This window comes from Colias philodice, chromosome 12 (assembly GCF_061535455.1).
Source record: "Colias philodice isolate Cphi_HAF_F1 chromosome 12, ilColPhil1 Martin Lab GWU primary, whole genome shotgun sequence".
Taxonomy (NCBI): domain Eukaryota; kingdom Metazoa; phylum Arthropoda; class Insecta; order Lepidoptera; family Pieridae; genus Colias; species Colias philodice.
This window is the reverse complement of record NC_143097.1, coordinates 2,213,666-2,226,130: the sequence shown is the minus strand read 5'-3', so window position 1 is coordinate 2,226,130 and position 12,465 is coordinate 2,213,666. Positions and strand designations below refer to the sequence as shown.

The 12,465-nt window shown below is 36.2% G+C and overlaps 1 protein-coding gene across 1 annotated transcript in view; it reads right to left on the bottom strand.

Moving 5' to 3' along the window:
• jim (zinc finger protein jim) overlaps positions 1 to 12,465 on the bottom strand; it is a 40,478-nt gene continuing 28,013 nt past the window's right edge. Inside the window, exons 2-3 of the mRNA XM_089702018.1 lie at positions 1,227 to 2,159; positions 1 to 908 (exon numbers count right to left, since the gene is read on the bottom strand). Coding sequence (XP_089558144.1) covers positions 1 to 908; positions 1,227 to 2,159 — 1,841 coding nt within the window. The remainder of the gene's footprint in view (positions 909 to 1,226; positions 2,160 to 12,465) is intronic.

Here is a 12,465-nt window from a genome sequence, read left to right as displayed (position 1 = left end):
TCACTGCGCCGGCAGGCACGCCACCGCCGCGCCCGGCCCCACGGCCGGCTTGAACTCCGCGCCGGACGAGAACTGCTGGAACGGCGGCGCGTAGCACTGCGGGAAGTACAGCTCCGGCTTCACGACCGCCGATGCCGGCGGCAGCGGACGCGGCGTCTTGGCGTCAGCGCGTCGCGCTTTAGCCGCGTGCGGGTTCATGTGGTTATCTATATGCTTTTTGACCTCAGGCTCGGTAGCGAACCGCCGACGGCAGTTCGGCATGGGGCAGCAGAATGGCCTGTCGCCCTGATGGGTCCTTGTATGTTGGTCGAGAATAGCTTTTTGCCTGAAGTCTTTACCGCACTGTGTGCACTTGTAGGGTTTTTCCCCGGTGTGAATGCGCAGATGCTGGTTCAGAATAGTCCGCTGCCGGAAAAACCGGGGACAGTACACGCAACCGTACGGCTTTTCGTTGGTGTGAATGCGCAAGTGCTGAGTTAAGTGTGATTGTTGGCGGAAACGCTTACCGCACTCCGGGCACGGATATGGTCGAGATTCTATATGAATGCATCCATGTTGGAGCAAAGTTGACTTCTGTTTGAACTCTTTTTGGCAAATGGGACAGCGGACGTATAGCGGCATCGCGCGTCCGCCAAGCACGTCTGGGAGCTTACCACCCTTTAGATATTGAAGGGATAGTCCTGACCCGAATACTGTGTGATTGAGGCCCTTTGTATCTTTAAAGTAAGCGGGATACTGCGCCGTGTCTCCAGGAGAGAAACAGGACCCACGCTGCTCGCCGTTTTGCCCATCTGCGTCTCCAAAGGTGGATTGTATTTCTTCTTTGTTCTCATCGGGAGGGAAGGGCACATCTTGAGGCCACAGCGTCGGAGTGGTGCCATTCTTGAAGATCAGGTGCGGCGAAACGTCTGTAAAAATGCAATAATCGGTCATTTACATGTCTCGCTCAGCTCTAATGTACTGATCGATCGGGTTAATCGAACTGAGGACGGTTACGGGAGCGTCCGGCGATCGGTTCCGCGTCTCGCGAGCGCCCTCCGCAATGCGGGCGAAGATGGGAGCGAGAATTTGTTTGATAGGAAGGCCAATGGATGCGAGACCGAATCGAACGGGGGGAGGGCGGCGGGGATCGCAGGCGGCGCCGGCAGTGACGCGAGCTGCTCGGGTCATTGCGGGCGGCGCGCGCGGGGAGCGGACCGGGGCATATATGTGTGAATAGCGCTCGCCTTGGTGTGTTCGGACGTGCTGGTTGAGGATGGCCTTCTGGCGGAAATGTTTGCCGCATTCGCCGCACGTATAGGGCTTCTCACCGGAATGGATGCGCAGGTGTTGATTCAGGATGGCGCGCTGCCGGAACGAACGCGGGCAATACACGCAAGCGTATGGTTTCTCGTTCGCGTGGATGCGCAGATGCTGCGTGAGGTGAGACTGCTGGCGGAACCGCTTGCCGCACTCCGGGCACCCGTACGGCCGCGAGTCTGTGTGGATTCTCTCGTGCTGCAACAGCGTCGACTTCTGCTTGAAGTCTTTGCCGCATGTGAGGCATTTGAATAAGCGCAACTCAGAGTTTGGATTGTGTTTCCGGGGCTTAGGTGGTTCAGGCTGCACGATGTCTGGTAGATGCCGCAAGTCTGGCGTTGTATACTGATCTAAAGGTCCCTCTAATGATAGGACGCCTCCATTTTGTTTCAGATAGTGTAATGGAAAGCCACCAGTTCCGAGCATGTGGCTAGTGGGTCTGGCTTCTTTGAAATACGGCGTCGCGTACTGCTGTTGTAAATCTGGTTGAGGGACGAAGCAAGGCGTGCGGTCTAGATGATCTTGTGACGGCTGTTGAGTCTGACTCTGCAGTTGCTGTTCTACTTGCATGTGTTCTGGAGAAGTTTGTTGTTGGGCTTGCTGTTGAGCCTGTTGTTGCGCTTGTTGCTGAGCAAGTTGCTGTGCGGCTTCGTCCGCTGACGGGTCTGGAGGCGGTGGTGCCGGCGGGTACGGCGACGGCGCTGGAGAGGCCAGCTGCGGCTCTGGTTGGGGCGAAGGGCCGCCCGGGCTCTGGTGCTGCATGGTTTGGTAGCCTCCATCGAGCACGGCACCACCCCATTGCGTGCCGGGGGGTGCTCGCTCGACGCCATCTTTATAGAGTACGTAAGGTGCTGTCGTATCTGGAAAGAGATAAAAGAAGATTTAATAAAAACTATATTTAACACTACTTATTTAACACAAAGTTTACATTCATTTCTGTATAGCGTTTTTGATAGAAGAACCTTTACTTTTTATAAGAACTTGTTTCTAAGCACTAATTATTGTATTTTCAACAGTCCATAATCACATTTATTAATAGGACGTGCATAGAACCAATAATTATAAATGTGACATGCAATTGATGAGGTGCAGACTGCAAGTCTCGCTATCGCGTGCCGGCGACCATTCGCTTGCCAAATAAGAATTTAATAAAATGTCATATGCCGCCAAGGGTGAGACATTTTTGAAAGTTACATGGTTTTGCGATATACCCGTGAATAACTAAAGCTTCACGAAACGGCTTTGTATTTGTTTTATTTAAAGATTTTTATTTTCTCTCATTTCTTGTCAATTTATTAGCCTAATAAACATTTTAAGATTACTTATTACAGTTTACGTTATTCAGCTGCCAATGAAATAAAATAAATCTCTACCTTTTAGCTCTAGAATTCAATAAATATTTGCATAACAAAATGCGTTTGAATTATGTAATTAAAGACTTACATAAAATTCACAAATGAAAACATTATACATATGTACTAGATTTATATTCATGTAGTAAGTGAATGCAAGTTAATCGTTTATCGTATGATAGTATTGTTTTCTTAAGCGATTTTTAACCGTTTTCTTCCTATCCCCAGTAAATTATTATGAAATGCAGTTTCTAATGATTCACTTTCACGTTGGAATCCGTTATAAATAAAAAAGACGGGAAATGCGTCCATTTTCTTTTCCCGCCTGAAGCGAAATGCAAATGGCGGATGCAGTACAACCATTATCGTTTTGACGCTGCCGCGTTACTCGATTAAATCTGAAAATATTATGTAAATTCGTGTATCTAAAGGAAATGAGCATAAAGCTAACGTCTGTTTTCTTTTCACTGTTGTTTCTAAAGTGAACTTTTATTGAATTAAAGTTGAGCAAGTCAACATAACATTTTCGTGTTAGTTTTGATAAATACATATGTAGGTACTAACAATTTCATCAACAACATTCTAAGAATTGAGATTACTGTCACATTTCAATACAAGTACCAAAATAACATTTCTATGTTGTATTCAAAAATGTCACAATAATTAACGTAACCTTGGATAACCTAAATCTTTCATCAATCTCACAACAAGACCGTTAAAGTTTAAAAATGAACCAAAAAGTTGTTCCCTCATCATTCTTTAAGTTCAAAAACTACAGAAGATCGGCTGGGAGTTGATAAAATCGGGGCATTATAAAGATATTATTCATATCGTAGTCAGAATCGGTTTGTCGATATCTCTCAAATCGTGACCAAGCCTTTGCCACTATAGATACCCAATTAGTTGAAGATCTCTTTGATACTGGACAATGCATCGTGAAGGTTGAGTTTCTGATAATTTATTAACTATGAAAAATATATGGGAAGTGAAGTATTGTGGCAGTAATAGAGATTAAAACGATGATTATCTATGTCGCGTTTTTGAGAGAGATTTTTGATGATTTAAAATAATTTAATTAGAAACACATTATGTAGCCTTACATCATTGCTGTGAAATTATAAAATATATAGGCACCTCCGTTTAACAAGTAAACTACTTAGCAAGAATGTATTTTAATATTAATTTTATTTTTGTTTTAACAATATGGCTCTCCAAAAGCATTTTTCACAAACGGATAAGATAAGTTTCTTCATGCGGTGCTTCCAAATTGTAATAATTTCTATATTTGTAGTTTTAAATGTATGGCCGTTTTTCATATAGGTAACGCAGTCGTTCGATAACATTATATTTTGAAAAATTTATTTTTAAATGAAATATTTAACAAGAAAACAGTAAAAGAACTGCCCCCCTAGTCAAGTGGCTTTCGTTTAGCGTAGCGTTCAATAGAATAGACTACGAATGTATGAGATTGACGTAGGCTGTAGATAAAGTAGATAAACAGGTTACGTCAATCTCATACATTCGTAGTCTATTCTATTGAACGCTACGCTAACAGAAAGCCACTTGACTAGGGGGGCTGTATCCTATCGTAGCCTTCGCATTTACGTAGCCATAAACAACGCAAACGCGATATTAAAGTACATCACTTGGTGTGTCAGACGCAAAGATTTATTACTGAATAACATCTGTTTATAATCTTCGTATAAATAAAGGAAATACGATTACTTCGAGCGGGGTGTAATGACGTTTTCAATTTTGTCCGGTTCACATGTGGGCGGGTTTTTTATACCCGCGCGTAGTAATGTATGGGAATGATGCACCCCTTTCTATGTGATTTTTTGTAATCAAAACGTTAATGACGCAATGACATATGCTTGAGAAGATGTGAAATGACAAAGTTGAATGTGGCTCTCGTTATATTTAATGCTCTGCATCAATGCTTGATATTTATGAAGGGAAGAAGTCGACTGTAATTTAAGACTCGTTATTAATATTGTACGCTACGGGCAGGCATGTGTATTTATTTTATACTAGTGGTCCGCCCCGGCTTCGCCCGTGGTACCTACATGTTTAAACTATCCTATCTCTCAAGTTGGATTGAACTGCACATAGTGTGCGAATTTTATTATAATCGGTTAAGTGGTTTAGGAGTCCATTGAGGACAAACATTGTGACACGAGATTTATAAGAAACTTTATGTCGTTTACCGGAATACGAGGTATCATGTTTTAATCGAAGACATAAGGATCTTGTAAGAATTCTTCATATTTTTACTAACCGATGTTACTTAATTGACTAATTAATCTTCACGCACAAAATACATACTAAATAAAAATAACGAAGTTGATTTTCGTCAACAATTAAGAATAAGAAACAAGTTTTGAAGTCATTTAACTTCAGCGTCTAATATTTACAGCCAAATAATAGATTTTGTATAAATATTGTGATCAATTCAATTTTAAATATAGCTTTAAATCTTTCCAAATTAAACTTACACATAATAAATACTCTATCATAATCTCTACATTATTCAAAAAACCCTAAAAACAAATTTCATTCTTACATCCTGCTTATTAAAAAAGCGAGTGATATAAATGGCACAAAAACTACAATACTCGTAGAATGTGAGGCAGTAGGCTGTAAGCCTGATCTCAAACTGGTCCCGCCGCCCCTGCGTACGCGCATACCGTCAGCAAAATAGAAATTCTTTATTGTTTTTTGTTATTAAAGGATTGAGATGTTTGCTGGTAGTAGTTTGAATGGAACAAAAAATACATCTTATAATCTTACACTGCTTTTACTATTGTTGTTTATTTTCGATATTGAGTTCGAACTTTTCAGTGGACCACGGGTTACAACCTTCCTTCTATTTGTTATACAAATTAAAACCAGATTATTAATAGTAAAATTATTATGTTTATCAGTAGATTGCTGCAAAGTACGTTTTTACAAACTTTATCTGACTCCAATAGTTATCGATAAAATAAGTATTTTCTACACTAATATTACAAAGAGGAAAACTTTGTTTGTTTGTTTGATTGTAATGAATAGGCTCATAAACTACTGGACCGATTTTAAAAATTCTTTCACCATTCGAAAGCTACATTATCCACGAGTAATATAGGCTATATATTATAATCATGCAGACCAACAGGAGCGGAGTAATGCGGGTGAAACCACGCGGCACAGCTAGTGTGTAATAAAGATAATTTATTTATAAATGAGATAGATGGATCGAAAATTGAGTTCAAACCAAACTACTGTATTAAATAGTAAACTATGTCAAGCGTGATTAAAACGAACTTTATTTTTATTTGTTTCCTTTTGATCAAGCCAAGTAATATTTCTGACTTAAAAATAACCTATATTAAATTTTCTGTTTGTAACCTTAAAGGCTTGAAAACCTAATTGTCATTCACTAGCTGCGCTCCGCGGTTTCAACCGCGTGGCTCCGCTTCTGTTTGTCTTAGCGTGATGATAGCTATAGCCTTCCTCGATAAATGGGCTATCTAATACCGAAACAATTTTTCAATTCGGACCAGTTATTCGGACCAGACCTCGAGATTAGCGCGTTCAAACAAACAAACAAACTCTTCAGCTTTATAATATTAGTATAGATTCCTATGATTGTTTTGTAGACCCTACAAGTTCACGGATGGTCGGGTCAGGCGACCACTGGTTTAAGCCAGCAGATCGCGCATAAAATATAACCTTTATTATCTGTATCATAAAGCTTGCATTATCTGTGGTCAGGTAAAGGCGGGAATAACATAATCTATACGCTCTTGCGGTCGCGCAGGTTCAATAATGTTTTTGATTACAAAAATTGTATGCTTGATGTGATGACAGGTATGCCTTGCCTTGAAGGATTTAATATGATCCTTTTTTAATTTCTATAATAACTACGTGTAATTTTGAGTATTAGGTACTTATTTTTAATTATAGTTATGTGTTGAAATGCTAAATGCTATTGAAATTAGTGTTCTAATTTGTGTTAGTGTCAATCGTGATATAAATTTTCTTACATCAACCAAGACTTTGATTATTATCTTTCCCCTGAATAATATTATTTACACACTTATTTTATCCACGAATTATATTATATAAATTTAAAAGTAATATCCTTTATTTGAACAAAAAGCACAGACTAAATAATAGTCCATTAAAAGGAAAAGTGACAAACAAGAACACAGAATGTTTTGACTGGCTTTGCAACTGGTTATTTTGGTCTAGTGATTCACAAAATTCGATCGACATTACAGGATGGCAAGAATGGATTACTCATACCTTTGTGCTGTATATTATTTGTTAGTTCATTAACATTTTGTGTCTTTATGTGAAACTAGCGGTCCGCCCCGGCTTCGCCCGTGGTACATATTTACGTTTTCTCTACATAAAAACCATCCTCGTACTTCAAGGAATATAATAAAAAAAGAATTATCGAAATCGGTTCAGCCGTTCTCGAGTTATGCGCTTACCAACACATTTTGCGATTCATTTTTATATTATAAAGACTAGCGGTCCGCCCCGGCTTCGCCCGTGGTACATATTTACGCTTTCTCTACATAAGAACCATCCTCGTACTTCAAGGAATATAATAAAAAAAGAATTATCGAAATCGGTTCAGCCGTTCTCAAATTATGCGCTTACCAACACATTTTGGGATTCATTTTTATATTATAGATTATTTATTTGGCACAGTTAGGGATCTTTATAAGAGGAAGAGAAAGGTAGTGGAAATGATTTTCATTTGGGGAAATATACCTACATATATTACGTATTTTTATAAATTCTATACTACAAATTTTAATGTGTTACATGTGTTTTTTTAATTATTCATATTATAGATGTTATTATTGAATAAAGGTTTCTGTAATGAATCTTCACATCTTCTATATTTTTAAATAATAGTACGACTGTACAAGTAGAATATAAGTTATTATAATGAAAGGGACGTAATATTTTAAAATATTGTAAAAAGCTGTAGAGAACGCAATTACAAAATGATAAAACATGTTATATATAGGATAATTATAAATTCACTACGGTCTATTATTTCTATCCACTGATAATTTTCCATTAAGAGACATATTTTTTACTAAAAAGTTAAGAACACTGCAAGATAAAAGGGGAAATATAACTTATATTAATCATAACATAATAAATTGATTTAGAAAAAGCAATATATTAAATCATTAAAACAGAAACTCTATCTCAAAATTGGTAGATAGTAAGTATATATTAATATTCTTCAGGTAAAGTGAAGTTTGGCTTACACTATATTCTCTAATTCGAGAACATACAATTTATTTTCCTAAGAAAATAATGGTCCAAATTGTATATTTTACACACATACATATCCGAAGAATATATCAACTTTAATTATAAGTCCACAATCTTTAGTGGACATTGTCCATCTATCTCGTATGTTCTGAAAGATCTCGAGTCTCCTCGGCCTAATTTTTCAAGATGCATTGCAAACGAAGAGCTCAGCACTTTTCCTTCATAGGCATTGTGACGTTCATTAGCACAGAGTATATAAGGTAATTTTTATGTATAGCTTTTGTATTATATAGATAAGGATGTAGGATACATACAAAGGGAAGGGGTTAAAAAATGAATTGGAAAACAAAAGAAAATTTTGTTTGAAGTATACTTACTGCAATTTTAGTTTTTCCTTATAAATATTCAAAAATACTGCAATGTTATTAAAACGCAGCCTTGCATATATTTACGTAGTAACCATTTTGTAATCTGTGTTCATTCCAATATTTATTTCTGTGCAAATCATTCTGTAAAAAAAATTTAAACTTTTTGCTTAGTTAAAGAATCTGACGCACTTATTGTAGACTGTGGTATCGAGAGTTTATTTAAAATTCTGATACTTATGTTTGCTTAAAATGCTTCCGAAAAATAAATAGACATGTTTATTTTTAAGAAGGGAACTCGCTTGTCAGTCTGTTCATGTCAGTCAGTTACCGCCAGCAGTTTTGAAATTGGGCATAGCAATGATTTCTTTCACACAATATATCAGTTATTCATTCAGTATCTTTTTTTTCATATCCTATGTTTGGTGTTATTTTAATTGATGTTGAAAAAAAAAACCACATATTACAGATTACTAAATATTTACTACGTACCTAAGTTTAACTTTTTAGGATAAAAGTAGTTTATGTTTTATTGAAGGAACTATATTTTGTTGAAATAACTAAGCAACATTTTTATAGTTTATTATTAGTCAATAAGCTTTCTATTAAATAAACTAAGTCAATATTTTTAATCTTCAACACAATTTTTTATTACTAAAATTAATCATCTCAAAAGCCGCCAAATTAATATTAATTAAAGCAATAAATTAACCAAATTAATCAAATCGGAATTATCATTTTAATATGCGTTTTAGTGTTTCATACTCCGTGATGATCTCGGCAAAGTGCATTGCCCTGTACCGAAAATAAATTGTCGCAAGTCGTACGGTCGGTGTCACTGACTATACGTTTTTATATGTCCCTATGTCTACCGTAATCTTTGGAGTGTTATGGAGTTTTGAAAATTAGGTTAGGAATAGGATGAATAATCTTAATCTTAATCTTAATACTATTATAAAGGCGAAAGTTTGTAAGGATGTATGGATGTATGGATGTTTGTTACTCTTTCACGTAAAAACTACTGAACCGATTACAATGAAATTTAGCACACATATAGAGGGTAACTTGGATTAACACATAGGATAGGTTTTATCCCGAAAATCCCACGGGAACGGGAACTATGCGGGTTTTCCTTTGAAAACGCGGGCGAAGCCGCGGGCGGAAATCTAGTTACTAATAATTTTTATTTGTTTAGGAGAAAATGACTTAGGAATCGATCTTAAATTATTTTTTAATTTGTCGGGATTTGGGCAGATGAAAGTTGGTCAGATGAGATTTTTTCCTCATAATTTGTAACATTTTCCATTGGTCGTAGCTTCATATTTTAAACCCTCTAGTCTTTCTCTAAAAAATGTGTTATTTTTTTATATGATCCAGTATCAGTTGTTCTTGAAACAAACAAACAGCAGATTTATACTATTCGTATATATTCACTTTAACGATCACGTGCAGACTGAATTGATAAATTACTGTGATTCAAAACGGTTAAGAGTGTCTCGAACCATTTGTTTGCGAATTTTGCATGTTTGTTTTGTCATTTTGTGGTACCTAATCATATACATATACAAAGTGATTGATTAATAAGGGACAAGCTACTGAGAGGAGAGATATATAAAATTCGATTCTTCATGAAAAAAGCTTAAATATTTATTACTTTTAACAAAGTTTTTATTCCATTTTGTATGATATGATTTCCATTTTGTATTTAGTAAAATATATGCAAACGTATTACTATAAAATAATATTTATTATGCTTAGTTATTATTAAAGTTGTAGAAGCATAGTTTCTTATAAGTTTTATGAGTATTAATTGAATGCTGCGCAAAAGAAAGCTACGCACAAAGAAAATATTCATAAACACAGAACCCTAAAAACTAAAAACATGTCCGCCGGGCGTTCCCGCCAAATGATCTGTCACTTTCCATCGTTACGCATTAAGAACATAAGTTGCCGTCTTATTGCTGCACTTGTTGCGGTTAATGCATTCTGAACTGGCTCTTATGCAGCAATGAAAACGATCATGTTTATATGCTCGTGTAATTCGCTTGATGCGTTTATACGCATTGCATTTTTTACAGCGGCTACTTGGCTTTTTGCTAACTCCATTGAGTGATATTTACATTCACGCGAGATGTCTTTTGATCTTCTTTTGTTTTAATATCTATGTTTATGAAGATTTTGTAGGTAAGTATATTATTGAGAAGTTATTTTTTAGGCGCAATTTATGAAGACATATTGAATTATATATTGCGTGAAATCTCGCGAGAATTTCTAGGCACAATGAATACAAAAAATCTGTTGGACAATTGACGCTCTTGCTCTTTTGAAATAAACATAATAAATCTCGTAAATATGCTTGCTGTAATTAATGGTATGTCCACACAGGCCATAAAGAATGGCGTTGGATGCAATAAAAGTTTCAGCTGAAGTTACATGGAAGTACTTTGTTATTCAGAATACAAATGAGTTTTATACTTAATTCCTATATACTTAATCTACATTCAACATGTAGATTGATGCTCCAATTATTTGCTATGACAAAAATATTATTACTGTTTAGTGATAATATTCTTATCATAATCAAACAGTTTTTCGTTATAATTCGGTTCGTTTAAGATGCAAGCTACCACTACTTAACAACCACCTATAACTGCTATAACCCTGTATAGAACATTCATATTTAGAAAAAAGCAACACAAAAATAAACCTGGCCATTGTTATAAAAAAAATTGACAAGCGATCTGTCAAGTTTCCCGCCAAATGTGACATTTCAAGATGGCGCCCGTAATTAAAGAGAGGCTCGCGATGAGTGGACACGAACGAGCGCTGGTGACGCGCCCGTGCTATTTCCGTGCGACGCCCCTCGACAAATGCTAATGTCCTCTGGGGTACTGCTGGTGATCGTGATTGCACATCGATCTCTGAATATCGTACATTTTATTAAGTGTTAACTGAAATAGTTGCTTGGTATAAAGGTTATGCCTTGAATCTTTCAGGTGGTGTGAGGAGGACTCTATCTTAGATTCTAGTTTGATTCGGTAATAAAGAGCTTATACTATATATTTCAGGCCTTCTACAATCAATAGTCTATGGTCTATACTCTATACCATGTTTTGACCAGAGCCGTAGCAACTATCATTATTATTTCATCTAGATATAAGTAAAGTAAGGTATCAAATTTTTAACGTCATTAATTAAGTACAACATGATCTGATAGCATCGATTAATGTGATTAGTGTAGAAATAAAATAATATTATGATTATGGTATCCAGTATGGGCGGATATTAACAAAAATGTGTTTTTATACATATGTATAGGTATGTTTAAATGTGGTGATTCAAGAATCACCATAGGTAGGTAGTTTTCATACATTATACTGTCCGACACATTTAACATTAAGTTTCTTTGTCCAATTCTCCTCGGAAGAAGCGACATTCCAAACTTAAGGTAGAGTAGTTTAAAAAAAAATATTATTCGTTAAAGCTAATACATAACATACACGATTCAAAAGTTTTAAGTTTGGTGTAATATTAGATACAATATTTTCGAAATAAGAATAAGTAAAAGATATTATTCCAGACGAAACATCAGTTTATAAAACTGTTAGAAATGTGTGTTCAACAATCAAAATTATAACCAAAACACCTTTCAATTCCACATTTACGGTGATGTAAGCTCCCTAAATATGTTATCAAAAGCTTTGTCAGTATTAATCTATTTGTCATAATCTAGTTAATAATTCACTGAATGGTCTAAAACAATAACTCAGAAACAAACAGAGTCATTAGTTGAATAATGGTTCATATTTATTGAAATCTATGAAAGTGATCAAAGCGTATGAGTCACGTCAGGGTCATGAACGAGTTTCGCAGAAGGACCCGTACTAATGGGTGCTGACAGCCCGATTTATATTTAGTTTTTGCAATATAATTTTGAGCATTAAATTCTTTTGATGCGATTAATAAGCGATTTTGGAATTAATTGGTGTTGAAATTTGAAGTAGATGCTTTTTTGGTAGTTCTCCAAGGCTTAATGTATTTCGTACCTATCGGTTTAACTATTGTAGTAAGGATAATAGAAAAATAAGTATGTAAATAAAGCTTTTATTAATTTTAAACAGAATGTACTCGGTGGTGTGATTCTATAGATAGAAGATGATAGATAG